Below are 14,627 nucleotides of genomic sequence, written 5' to 3'. Positions count from 1 at the left end.
ATTACCTCTTATTACAAGTATTTGTTCTCTCTGAAGGCTTGGGACAAAACAAAAGAGTTGCTTGAAGATGGAAATGTATTTCCTCCCTTAACAGTTCCTACTGAATCCTGCAGGTGTTTAGTCTAGATGCTTTAGGATTTAGCTCATAAATAATAATTTGGTTTTTAATCATGCCTTTCAGTTGAGTCCTCTTGTTACATCCAAGCTTTAACCTGGACAATTACCATAGCATCACCTAAAATAGAGACAATAAAACTGAGGTTTCATGGCCTGAATCCACTATCTTTAATAAATGAAACTGAGTGAATAACTATAAACAAAGAATGTGAAAGTAGGTTATCAAACCATATGATAACATCTGTTCCTTGGAAACATGAAAGTAACTATTTCTGTGTCAAGAACTAAACCCTGTTTAAGTGGTATTATAAACTGACTATAATTTTCTTGTGTGCTCAAACTTCAGTGCATGATGTTGAGGCTTCTGTGTGAAATGATGTAATTATCTGCATGCCCTATCAGAGTCAGGTATTTATATTTGAAAACCTGTGTCTCTATCATCTGGAGGATCCTTATCAAGATGAGAGCTCAACTGCGTGGGATAATATGCAGTTGCATTAGAGGAGACCTGGTTCTGTCCCTGAATAGTTTGCAAGATGCAACACGTGAAGTAGCGTCTCCCCCCTCCCCTCTTTTTTTTTAAGGAAAGAATGGAGAGCAAGGGTTACGGTAATTCACTTGAATGTAACATTGGCTAGTAGTATGTATAAATTGGTCCAAATTGTCTTTAACATCCAGTCATTTTCCCTGGGAGAAACTGAAGATGTTCTTGTATTATGAAGGGAAAAAAGATTATACAAAGCAGAAAAAGCACTTGTAGATTGTCTGTATTGACATTTTTCAGCATTGTTGGGTCTGTTAGAAGTTGATTATGACTCTGATCACAGACTGATGGAGAGATCAGTGGTAATGCTGAATGTTAGAAAGTGATAGATTAGCTTCATAATGCTAAAGCTTCATTAAACTACTAAAATGATGCTTTTAAGAGGTGCAGTTGCAGCATAAATGCTACAGATGCCAAGATTGCAGCAGGGTTTTCCTTACAGTCCACACAGGACAAATCAGTGTCCCTTAACTGCTGTTGGGTAAACTTCTGCTTCGTGCCCATTTTGTACCTTAATAGTTCACTGTTGCCTACTATTCTTTCCCATCCTTGTGCCCAGCAGACAGCTGTTTTGTTCTGTCTTACTTTTAGAACTGCTATTTAATTCTAGATCTAAAGCATACGCTTAGAAATAAATGCAGTGCTTCTTGCTTTACTGACTTATTTTGTATAAAAATGCACTTGGGCTGAGCAGACAGCCTCACCTGTTTCGGTTGGCTGATCCATGCCTTAGAACAACCTGTTCTGGGAGAGGCAGGCTGGAACAGCTTGTGGATGTATCTCCAGAGGTATAGCCTGCTAAACCTGTTTGCCTTGTAAAAGCTGAGGTTTCTGCTCAGGATTAGAAGTTATGGCTTCGATTTCATCTTCCTTACCTGTTGTGTATTCTTTACCTGGCTTAAAAAAAAAAAAAAAAAGTTGGTAAAATACCATCTTTTCATTAGATCTATAAAAAGTCTGTTTTGTTGTGATTTAAATCACTTGTCTCCCAAAGTTCTTCTTTCAAAGATCAGATATCCATGTTGATTTTTGTGTGTGTGTGTGCAAAATCTTACTCTAATATTATTTTTTCCATTCTTGTGGAATTGTTCTAAAACAATTAGTGCTGCTTGCAGGATACTGCCTGCCAGTGGTGTATGTGTACAGGATTATGCGTAAGAGAGCTCAAACCAAACAAAAGCATGCACCTCTCCCTTTACAAAAAAGAATGCACAGCCAGACATACTGCATGTAATCCTAATCGTCACCTCATTTTCCACTTCAAGGCAGTATGCTCTACACAAGATATGGGAGCTGATAAATGATGATACAAGTTATTTATTTTGTTAATTGTTATTTCATGTGTGATATGAAACACCATTTTGTGGCCTTGTGTACTGTACTTCAATTTCCTCACTCTTTGAAGTGTAAGAGGGAGTCTTCCTGTCCATGTCACCCTCCACACCTTTTCTTGGTTTCAGAAATTGTGCAGGAAGCCCAGCATCAGAGGATAACTGGTGGTCAGATTCAACAGCAGCCATATCATTCCATTAATTTCTGCAGAGTTAGGTCAAATCCCTTTCAAATCCTTGAGTCCATGAAAGCATCTCTGAAACTGTCCCATTTGCTTTTCTTTTGATAACAGCTGTTGGTATTTTTCCTTTGAATTGAATCACTCTTGGGGTAATCTTTTAAGACAGTAGCTAATGCAGCTGTAATTTTTGACAGAGCCTGAAGAATAAATGGGGTCAAACGTGGGTAGGACTTCTGAAGGAGCTCTCCAAAGGGAAGGCCAGCAGTGTAAGCAGTGGTGCTTCAGGTTTTAGTAGCTGGCCTCCTTCCTCCAGAGATAATCATGAATCAATTTCCTTTACGATAGGAAGCACTGGGCTGCTGGATGCAATGAATCCTTTTTAATTAGTCATAGAAGTCCTTACCACTTGTTTAAAGGTCTCAAAACACCATTAAGAGGAGATGAGGGTGCAGTCTGTGACCAAATTCTGCTTTGAATAATTACAGTGTTGCTGCCTACACTTCTCCTCCATATTCAAGTAGATACAGCATTCTTCTTTGCTACTTGGCATAAATGATTTTGTGTGCTAATAACTACTGCATTCCAGGCTAAGGGTGGTGGCATCTGGGAGATAGCAAAAATTCATTCCCATGTCCGTATGAAGGGAGATGTTGCTTAAGTTTAGCGGTGGCCGAGCAAGTAGAAATAAGCAAACCCTTTGTCAGCTCAGTGGTAGTTGCTCTTGGAGAGTCCCAGAGAGGTGCTCGAGGTGGCTGTTCTCGTGCCGCTGAGGAGCGTACAGCTCTGTTTCCTGTAATGACAGCCACAAAATGCTAACGTGCATGGAGCAGGACATGTCATTTCCTAGTACGCTGAGCCATCACCACTGATAAATATTTAGGACAGATCAGATGGTCTGAGCGCATGTGCTGAGGAGGAATGCTGTACTTAGCTAAACAACTAAGCATTATCTGAGATCCATTTTAAATATATGCTGTCTCTGTAATAACACTGGGTGGTTGTTCCAGATACAAAATTTCAGTTAATCTGCTGTGTCAGTTTGGGCTTGCAAGTCCAAAAATATCTTATTAGTGATTTATGTCTTCCATTGTTGTTCTTTTTTGTCATACGGTTATCTCTGCCCACGCACTGCTACCTAATCTTGTACTTTTTTACATGCTGTTCCCGTGGTTATTCCATGAGAAGAAAGCTTGATGTCACCCACAGAGCAGCACTTGCCTAGCTCTGCACTTAATGTTCAAGTTTCTTGTGTGAAGGTAGATCTGAATTTTATCTCTCTAGAGTGAAAGTAGCTAGCTTACCAAGAACCAAGTTATTTCTCAAGATACTGGGAAAATATTTGGCATAGACTTCAGTGCTTCAGTTAAAGCTTCAGGAAACACAAAGCTTTGAAGAGAACTGCAAGCTTTAAATTCTTTATATCTTTAATTATCTTTATAGAGCTGAATAATATCCTGCACTATCTGTGAGCACAATGCTTGAATTAATTTTGTGTTGATTAATTAAGGGGAAACTTCTTTTCTTTTACCTTTACCCTACTCCCTATAATCCTGCAAGCCAGCTTCTGCTGGAGTTAGCTTCAAGCATTCATTACCATAGCCTGGGCCTTTGACATACTGCACTGGTGATTTATGCTTGTGAATATTCATTGTAGCAAATCCAGTGGCTTTTCTGCTCCCTCTGTTTTTTGGAGAGTACCACGCAAGATACAAAATCTCCTTGCAACCTGTAACTACCTCCCTGGGGTAGAAGTTTGCTCTATTTAAATCCCTTTACATGCATGACAACAAGGAGTACCAGTAGTGCGAATGTAGCATTGCTTCATCAGAAAGGAAGACTGTATAAAAGAAGAGGTGGTGGGATAGTCATCTGAGTTCACTCTGTGTGTTTGTTAGTACCACTCAGCTTCCACCCATCTTGAGAGCTGTCGTGAGAGGGCGGTTAGGAAAGAGTAATGGAATCAGAAAAGAGGAAAAGATAGTCCATGAGAGAACAGGCAGGGGATAATAGAAAATGCTTCCAGAGTTAGAGGCAAAGATATGTGAAAGGACAAGTAGGAAAGGAAATGCCACAAGATTAATTTTCCTCTGTATGTACAGTGATCAAAGTCTGAAACTCTCAAATACTATTTCTGACATAACTTGGCTCTGTGACCTTGAGAAAGCCTGGTTCCCTAAGGGTGCCATCTGAGAAACCCTGTTAGTTCATCTGCTATTTGAGCTAAGCTGTAGTAAGATAATATGAGGGAAGAAATTTATTATTTTTAGGGAAGGAAATGACAGGCTAAGAGACTTCCATCTGCAAAAAGTTATTTCAGTGTCTGTATGGAATTTGAGATTCAGACATACTTGCAGCATGCTGAACCATCTTGGTTTCAGCTGATGAACTTGTTCAGAATATCTGTGAGCTTTCATTGAGCATCATACCTGCAAAGTATCTTCATATCAACTGGAAAAGATTTACAACGTTTTCTAAATGTACGATGACTGAACAAGTGAAAGTGTTTAACCTATACAAAAGTATCGTGTATATGCTGACATTTTTCCGCAGAAAAATCTTGGGAGGAGAGCCAAGGGGGATGAGAAACCATCCCAACTGCTCATCTCCTTCCCTCTAATTAGCAATTACTGTATGAGAGGCCTTTTTTTAAAATACAGATTTATTATTTTTTTAATAGAACTTATGTGTTGGCTTTCTCTTTGTACAGAAAGTTTTGTACAGTTCTGCTTTCTGTGCTGAAGCTGTAAACTTCAAATGGAAATTTAACAGTTCTCATATTAACTTACTGCTATTTTATTGGTAAGAAATATTGAGTGCTTATTAAAGTGATCAAATACAGGTATTTCTTGCTTCCATCATTATTGAAGTGAAAAGGTAATTTTTTCAGACCTTTTAGAGGCAAAAGCTGTGCAGAGTGCAAAGGTATACCCAAAGAACTCGTACGGTGTTCAAGGAGAAGCAACAGGTAGCTGAAGCAGATCTCTTGAGGGTGAGGGAGGGAGTACTTGGTCACAGAAGTAACAGCATGGTATCTTCTGTGCTGCCTGCATGAAAAATCTGTGTGCTTACGGAATGCTGTCTTCATTTCACAGAAGCGAAGAGTTTTGTCTTTGAAAAACTTAGGCCAGGATTTTACCATTTCCGTGGTTGTGGTTTTTGTGATTTTTTTTTTTTTTTTTTTTTTAATGAATTTAAATTGACACAGGTAATCATACATTCTTTAGCAATCTCCACTGTTTAGCCAGGGGGAGATATTTGCTGTTTCTTATTCTAGTTTCTATTTTTACATTTGTACCATCTTCTACTTTAGCTAGTACTGGTGAGTGCTGTCAAAAATGCATCCTAAATTGCATCTTGAGAGCTCTTTTTTGACGCATTTTGATTTAAACATGCTTATCTTTAAAATGGAGGGTCCTGGATGCTCAGCTGTAGTACTCACTGACTTCTTTGTTTTCCTGTAGCCAAATCTTAGCAGAAAAAATGACAGTATTCTGTGCATTTATACTAAAGTAATTTTTCCTTAAAAGAAAGAGCCATTGAAGGGGAGCATTTAGAACCTTTCAAATGAAACCAGTTACAGAGAAAATAGATTTATTTCAAAGTGAACAAAATGAACAAAGTTTGTCATTTCAGTGAGCGAAAGATTGAGGTCAGCCCCTGCATTTTTTTTCCACTCGGCCATTGGACATGGTAGAGCGGTTAGCATGATACAGAGGGTGTTGTGGCAAGGTCATCATTGGAAATGATAAGTAAATGAAGGTCAGTGAGCAGTCTAGACCAAGTATTTGAAGTGATTGGGATGTATGGCAGACAGTCATGGAAAACCCCAGAATGGGAATGCTTAGATTGGGCTCAGGGGTTGGAGGGAGGTATTGAGGTGCAGAAGCTGAGCATGTGTGTAGTGGTGAGCTTTGTACCTTCAGCCACCATAGCCAGAAATTACTGTACTTTGAAATAATAAGCAATGTGGAAAAGTCAACTACTTTTAATTTGACACTTCTCTGTGCTTAGCAATGATGCTCTTCAGAAACTTTTAGTGATATTAGTGGGGTTATTATTTAGAAAAAAACCCCATAACTCTTGAAAATTGAGCTTCATGATGTTTAAGATATTAATAATTGATAAACAATTTCTTCACTATTTATCAATGATTGTTTTAAAGTGAACCTAAGAAATTTTTTTTTTTTTGCAAACTGTCCACCATAATGTTGTTGGTGGTGCCAGCTTATTTACTGGGTACTTGAAAAATCATGTTTGTATGTTTTGAAAATATTTTTCTCTTCAGACTCTTATTTCTGATGGTGGCTACAGTTAAATAATGTACGGAGTTGGAAGATTGAGTTTTTGTTTTTCTCCATTTTTATAGCTTCCTCTTTAAAGAAAAATTTCCAACTGACCAATTAAAAAAAAACCCACCCAACAAAACACTTAACAAGCAAACAAAACAAAAACCCCAAACTATGGTTTCCTTGGGGACATTAAGTCTAAACAAGTATACAATAATAAATATTAGCAGAGGAATTAAATTATTTATTAGACAATCTTAGAAAAGCTTTGTAATTCTTACAACAGTCAGTGGGATTAAACATGTGCTTAACTTGAAGCACATGCCAAGGGCTTTCCTCATTTGCAGTTTACTTGCTCAAAGAACTTCAGGTTTATATCCTTTTTTTTTTTTAGGTGCAGTGGATATTGTAGCGATTTGGGCAAAATTAAAGCATTCCTAAAGCAAAACAGTGCATCAGAATAGTGTTTTAAGAATGAAGTGCTTGCTTACTGCTTTCGTTTGTACTCTTTGAAACCTTCTATTTCTGGCTCTTTTCCAATGTGGAAGGAGTTTGTTTTCAGAGAAATATTGTTGCCAAGGGACGAATGTTGACTGTGTTGTGTTTAAAACAGGCTGATATTAATTACATTCTTTTAGCTATTCTCCTTCTCTGGATAACTTTAAAAGGTCCTTCCAATTTCCAGAATACTTAGGTAAGCTCTCAGAACATGAACACAGTGTCTTGTCATTTATGTGAAGCATGTATTAAAGAACTGGCAAGAGCTGAACTCATTTTTGTGCACAGTCAAGAAATGTTGGTTTCAGATGATTACACTAATTAATAACATACAACAGCATTAGTGAATGCGGTGTTTTCCCTCCCTTCCTTCTTTTATCTTTAAAGTCTTTATCTGAGCCAGTTGTCAGACAACCTGTGTGGAGAGCTGCTTACTGTGTTAGACCAGCTGAACAGGCTAATTTTTTCCAGGACCTATTCTGTGATTGGGGCAGCATGATCTGGAGCAAAGTCAGTCTTTGGGTTTTTCCAGTTCCCTGTGGATAATGTGAACCTAATGTTTTACATTGGGTTTTGGTTCTTTCAAGGATCAGTCTGAGTTACTTAACTTACCTCTTCTACAGAACAGTTTTGTGCAAGCCTCCCTGAGCTGAGCTAGTGCTGGTGGTCCCAGTGATGGGACTGTTACTATGCTCGCCCCACCAGAACTTGTAGAGAGTGGTGTTTTTTTCCCAGCTAGCTCATGAAGACTGAGTCCAGCTCATGTTTCTGTCTTCTGCCTATTTCAGAGTTTTAGATCACTTCATTCTGTACTAGCTAAAATGCCACTTTTCAAGTATTCTTGCTCAATACTTAGTACTTTAAGAAATACTGGGTCAAGAGAGCGTTATGTACATAACTGTGCAGAGCTCACCTTAGAGTTCCTTGCCCTGCTTGTGTGGCAGCGCTAGAGTAAAACAAGCTGAGCCAAAGCAGATGAATTTTCCCTGCCAGCCCTCTTCTCAGCCTTCCACATCTCTTTGCAGACTTGTTTTTGGGCCTTCTCATCCTCTCCTCTCATCCCTCCTTCAGTGGGATGAGTTCAATGTGTCCTGTGAGATTCTGGGAGAAGAGCTCCAGTGAGGTTTTATGAGCCCTGCTTGCTCATGGCCCTGGCTGCTGGCCACTGATCCATCCTTCCTGGAACTACCTGGATGCGTCCCAATAGCTTATGCTCAACTTCTGAAAGCTTCCTGGGAAGCTATAGGCCTGCTGAACATGGGTGAAGGCCAGATATCCAGATACAGTGGACAAAATCTTGTTTTAACAAAGGGTTATATACCATTTGCCAGGTATGGGTTCTCAATGGAGGCATATGTTTCTTCCCTCCATTCAGACTATGGAAGTCAGCCTTCATACTTGAATCCTGATGTGAAAGCTCCCTTTCTCTCAGCTTTCCTGCCAGTCATGATCCCTGTCACTCATTAGCCTCTTTCTGCTGTCCTGAAAACTTGCTTTAATCCTGGCACCTGTCTGGAAACTTTTTCTGATAAACATTGGCTTATCATTTTGATAAATTCTCCAGATCTAGTTGTTTGAAAAAATAAATGTTACTCATCTCAGTTGTCCCTCAAGAGATGGTCCTTATATTCAGGAGTTCATGTTGACTTACAAAAGATTAATGTGCATTTACAGTGTAGTTTTCTAAATTATATTGACAAATTGGCATTCAATTTATGGATTACTAGGAAACATAGCTGCCTAAATAAACCTGTACTTACGTAGCATTCTGTTTAAATAGCTTTATATTTTTATTTGTTTAGACAACTTTGACAGAAATTTCTGATTATTCATCCGATAATGACAACATGGGAGAAGGAGAGACAGTCCTGGCGACCACTACTTCAGGATCCTCTAAGAGATTACAGTCATGGTCAGGAGTGGACACGGGGGATGTTATGGCACGACCGGCCAGCGAATGGCTGAGGTCTGCGCAGGCCCTTCTTCGCACCCCTGGGAAGCAGGCGGGCAAGGCCCCCCGAGGCCCCGCTGAGTCCACGAAGAAGAGGAAGCTACTGAGGTAAATGCGCTGTCTGCCTTAAGGATTTTTTTTTTTAAATTGTAAGTAAAAGAATACTTAAAGAAGAGTAGGAATGCATTTCAAGAATAAACATTTTAGTGATGCAGATTCCAAAAACTTAAAGAATGTCGTTTGTCTGTAAACAAGCAAACAAGGCAAGAAAGAACTCAGTTCAGATTTAAAATCTGTGGTGAAAGCTCTCAATCTTGAACTCCTGTGTACAAATCAATGATTTTTGCACTTATAATAATGCTTTACAGTGCCTTACAGAGATGTGTGTGAATATACTTCCGTTTTAGCTTGTAATCATTTCATTACTTTGTGCCTCTGCAGATAGCCCACAAAAATGCTGTACCCTTGATTTTTTTTTTTTTTTTTGTCCTCTTCAGATTTGTCAGGATAAAATTATCCAAGATACTGTAGGAAAGGGGTGGATAAGCAATAATGCTGAATAGTGCAGAACAGAGTGATCTATAGGCAAAGGTAGGATGTATTTGTTAATATGAAATTTAAATCTCCGTGACTAAATTAAATACATGAAAAAAATATCTAACTGCTGAAAGAAAGCAGTCAGAGCAGTGGAAGCCTGATGTTCACAGTTCACTATTTCTCTAGCTAAATACAGTGCAGAAATGGTCACTTCCTGTGTTGAATTAATGAAAAGTTGCTTTAACTTAAATGGTATATGTGGAGGAGTGCCTTAAGCTATGGAGACTACAGTGACAGACGGCACTGCTATAGATATCTATTGTATTTTTAACAATGTGGTTATTTCTTACTTTGTTTTTTACAGTTGATTCTATATACAGTAATCAATTACTTAAAGTAAATCTTTACTTTGGTTAAATAGCCATACCTTATTTTTCTCTTAAAATGTTCTTGGCTGTTTCAAAATGCTGGCTGAGGGAACGGATTTGAAAGGCCTTTTTACTGAGTTTCTCTATACTTAAAAGTGCTTTGCTTGTGCAATTAAACTTTATTTCTTGTTACTTTATAAACATAAAGACACAACTGTACTAGGTCAGACCAAGGCTGTAACCCCCCCAAAATGCCTGTTAGCGGCCAAAAGCAATTATGTGTGAAGGCAATAAGAACAGGACAAGCATATAATGATATTTTGCCCAGATGCACTTACAGCTTTCAGAATTTTACTGCTCAGAAGCTGTTTGTTACCCTCTGTGGGCTTGTCTTTTCATGAGTTTGCCCAGCAGTTTTCTGAAGCCATAAAAACTTCTGGCTGCTGCAATAACATCCCAGGATTAGGAGTTCTGTAGCTTAAAGATGACTTGAATCTGTACCTACCAGCTTCATTTTATGACCTCTGCTATCAACCATCTTAGTGCAAAAATATGTTGTACAGTAAAGATACTCTGAAACAAATGTATAAGAGAATAAATAGCTTTAAAAACAAACAAAACCAAACCAACCATGACAATATAGAATGTAATCTGTCCGGAGTGGCCAGAGGAGCAGAGCTTGCAGGGGTTTTCACTCTTCCATCCTGTGGTTCCACCTTGGGTTCCTTTGGGAACAGGGAAGCAGGCAGGAAATTCCTCAGTTATGAGTTTTGTTTACCTAGTTATTTTACTTGTCCAGGTAATTGTCATCTTTTCACTCTTCCTGTTCAGAGCATTAATTCCACGTGTGTCTCTCCCATCCTTCCTTTTACTGTTGATGGAGAAATTGTCATTGGTGTACTGACAGTGGATTATAAGAGTCTGCATCCTTGATAGGAAAACCTCAGGTTTTCAGTGCTTTGGCTTGAAGGCCAGTTCAGGGAAAGGTTTGTCAGCTTCTTGATTGATGTAGTGACAGCCCCTTCTTTCTGGTTATATAGCTCAAAATTACATAGCATTTGTTGGCTTGTCCTTTCTCTTTCCTTCCCACCTCTGTTGCAGATCAAGGCCACAGCAGAAAAATCAGCAAGCAGGGTAAATCATCCTGCAAGCTAGATCTGGGCCACGGGCTTCCACTTGGACCATTTGGAACTGTGGAGCAGGTGGAAGAGAAACAAGAGCCTCTGCTTAGCCAGGCTCTCTTTTTCCAGGCTGGTGCCTAGGGAAGCATGGGTTCAGCAGAGATGATACAAGTGATAGAGCTGCCATCTTCCTATGTGAATTCCTGTGAAAGAGGTTCTACTCCAAATCCAGACTGTTTTAAGCATGCTTACTTCATGGAAGAGTCCTGGTGTAGGTACAACAGGCCTCCTATGGTTTTGTTCCCACTTTTAAGAAAATAGAAATTATTTCTGTTTTCATCTCTTTGCTGTTTGTGATGACTAAAGCTACCTTCAAAACTAGAGAGAATATTTTTGAAAAACTTTAGCTTACATTTTCTGAAAAAATCTTACACTATGTTTAGCAGTCTTCCAGATTCTTCAGGCACGCTGCAATCTGCATTTATATTTGCATTACCTGATTGCAGCTATGCTTGTATTACCTCAATGACCACATTTTTCTATGCAACCTCAAAGAAAACCCCATAACATACCCCACCCCACTGCAAACCCTAACCAAAATCAAACAACCAAAGAAAAGAGCCATAACAGTCCATGAAAAAATTCAAGTAAGTTACTTTCTCCTGTACGTTACTCTCAAGTAAGTTACTTTCTCCTGTACGTTACTCTCCTCCTGTAATCCTCCTGGTGCTAAAATGGAAATGGGTAGCTGTCTGGATGGGAGGAAACAGTATTGTTTGTTTGATCCTACTGCAGATGTCGTTGTCATACACTACAAAAATCAAAATGTAACCAACAGAAATCTTCGTAAGTAAGCTGATTATGGATGATTAAAATAAATTCTGCTGATCCTAGTGTTAGAAATTTGAGTGTAAATTTAACACCTTTAAGTGGAAATAAAATGGAAACCCATCTGTGTCCCCAAAAGTACATGCACCATGCACAATGTTGCTTATAATGAGTGAAATTTGAAGGGGCATGTTGCAACCTCCTCTGTTACAAGTTAAATGGGGTTTTGGAAAGCAAGTGGCATCTGCAGACAAGAAGGGTGTGACATGCAATTCCTCCCCCACCATGCCAACTGGCTGGTCTATTCTATGCCCTTTTGCAAATCCTCCAAATTCTCATATGTCTTCATGGATCGTGTTTAGGTTTTGTTTTCAGAATTGTTCTAAGTAAAAATTGTTCTTTCTACCACAGTCCACTGGGGAGAGTAGGTAGGCTGTGTGGTGTTGTTTGTCCTTCAGCTGGTTGGTGGTTTTGGGCAGGTTCTGAGAAACCTTAAGAGCAGTGCTGTAGGAGGTGCCAGTCTGCTATGCTAGTAGCAAAGTTATTGTCTCTCTCATTGTCATCAATACCATTGCTCCTGGACATCCTCACCTTAAACATTGGTTTTATATGCCATCTTGTGTAGCCACCTTCCTTTATTTAAACAAAATTAGTGATGGATGAAGTGGGAGTAGTATAATTCTCCCAGGTACCCTGAGAGATAAATGTCATTGTACTGCACCCATGAGCTACTAAGAGAGTTGTTAAGGAAGTAGTAGTGGTACTTGATACTGAGGTGAATTGTCTTGATGATCAGGTCAAGAGGTGTTGGGTGTAGATGTTCCTGCCCTTTTATTCCACCACAAAGTTTCAGTTTCTCAGCTTGAGTCAACACTGCATGGGAAAACAGTGCAAGTGATTAGCAAATCTGAGGGGAGAGACTATATACTGCAAATAACAGTTTTCAGGAACCACCTTTCTTTAGATTTAGAATTCATGTTAATGCTACAGGGTGAAATGTCTGAACTGCACTAATTCCAAGTCTCTTGAAGTTCCTTGTGAGAGAAGGAAGAAATTAAGAGTATTCAGTCTCCAGGTCTGTTACATAGGCTAAACCAGTAACTGGGTTTGTTTAGTATTTATAAAGAAGAAAACTCAAAATGGACATACTCAGCTTTTCTTGTCTACAAGTAAACCTTTCTTAAAGGTTTTATGAATTGTTTGCTTTTTCTAGTAAAACTTCATTTCCATCAGAAAAAAAAAAAAAAGTCTGGGTTTCAGTGTGGGAAATAGATATCTTAAGATATATAATGTTAACCCTACTTCTAAATCTGTCACATTGCAAGAGCTTTTATTTGTGAAGAATAGCTGCTTTAGCTTTTTGTTTGGTTTTTTAATATTTGAGTCTCCATTTTTAGTTTAATCGTAAAATAAGATCTTGGGAAATTCTGTTTAATTATCTTATATCTGCTTGTATGCAGACTACTTACAGATCCAATCTGCTAAAATTAACTTATTATCAAAAGAGGAGAAAATTACAGAATGTCCTGGTGCTACGTGCCGTAAAATGAAACCCAGTTGTCGTGAGGCCATCTGGGGTCCCGAATAAAGGAAATTACCAAGGGAGGAAGGAGCTGGCACAAATGAAACAGACTTTTACTCTAAAATTGGGTCTGTCTTTCTTACGTGCATCCACAAGTAGCATGAGGGCGTTAACAGCAACAGACTAGCCCTTTTGACCGTCATGTTCTTATGCTGATTTTAACTATTGGATTAAGTTTTCCTGCCAGTGAATTTTGTGTTGAATTAGGGGAGTATAACTGAAGAATATCATGGCTGCACTACAGATGTACCACTTGAAATCACTGACAATGTACACGGGCAAATTATTTTGTGTTTACTGAAAGTTAAAATCTCTTTTCTTTCTTAGAAAGTGTGGATGGTTTCACTGGGCCAGATGTTTGGTGTTAACAGGAAAAAATCCCCACATTCAGTAAAAAAAAAAACAACCCACTTTCCTTAAAATGACAGATTTCTTCAATTTCATGTGTTATGTATTTTACTGATTAGAATGGTTTAGCAGGATACAGTTGTTCCCTGTCAGAGAGAAGTCATTTTGGTGCCTGTGGTTTGTTTAACCATGGAGCTTGCTTTTCTATGCAAGATCTCTGCTCAGGCAAGCCAAAACCTTCAGAACTGAAGGGAAGGTGGGAAGGTTCTTCCCTTATCTCATGGAGCATGGCTGTTCCCCCATCAAAACTGGTTCCTGCAGAGGAACCTCTTAACTTTGTTACTCTATTCTATGAGAAATTGTGCATGTGAGTCTGGTACTTGATTTTAATTTTTTTTTTTTATACTGGCCAAAAAAAAGGAATAACTTATTTCTGGGGAGACTCTCCTTATTAAATCATCTTACTTCTGCTGAGAACCTCTGTTGTATAAGAAAGGTAGAACAATCTGAAATAATTTTTTTCTATTAAGGAGTCTGAAGAGCCAGAGAGCTGTGGTAAACTTTTCAACTGTGGGTGGTTTCTTTTTTCAGTGGCTGGTAAGAAGGGGTGATCAATGTTTTGAAAACTATGAAAGGAGCAGACCGCAAAAGCTTCCCTATTTCCAAAGATCGTCCTAGATTATTTCAAATATTTTCTGTGAGATAACTTGGCTAAGTAGAGGCATGGGAAAATCAGCTGTCTGTAAAGTTTTACTTAAAATCTTTCACTGGAGGTCTTATCATCAAGTGCACCCTCAGTAGGTTTTCAGATGACACCAAGTTGTGCAGGAGTGTTGATCTGCTTGGGGGTAGGAAGGCTCTACAGAGGGATCTGGACAGGCTGGATTGATGGGCTGAGGCCAATTATATGATGTGTAACAAGGCAAAGTGCTGG

The 14,627-nt window shown here is 38.9% G+C and overlaps 1 protein-coding gene across 5 annotated transcripts in view; it reads left to right on the top strand.

The window, feature by feature from the left end:
• The window catches only part of SPIDR (scaffold protein involved in DNA repair), a 205,366-nt gene that overhangs the window by 44,690 nt on the left and 146,049 nt on the right, over positions 1-14,627 (top strand). For all 5 annotated transcript variants that reach the window (XR_012622636.1, XR_012622637.1, XM_074819713.1 and 2 more), the window contains exon 6: positions 8,761-9,017. Coding sequence is in view for 3 of the 5 variants with exons in the window: in XM_074819713.1 (XP_074675814.1) it covers positions 8,761-9,017 (257 nt within the window). In the remaining 2 variants the exon portion in view is untranslated. The remainder of the gene's footprint in view (positions 1-8,760; positions 9,018-14,627) is intronic.

Source organism: Strix aluco, chromosome 1 (genome assembly GCF_031877795.1).
Source record: "Strix aluco isolate bStrAlu1 chromosome 1, bStrAlu1.hap1, whole genome shotgun sequence".
In the NCBI taxonomy this organism is placed as follows: Eukaryota; Metazoa; Chordata; class Aves; order Strigiformes; family Strigidae; genus Strix; species Strix aluco.
Note: the sequence above shows the minus strand (reverse complement) of the source record. Positions and strands in the feature narration are given on the sequence as shown.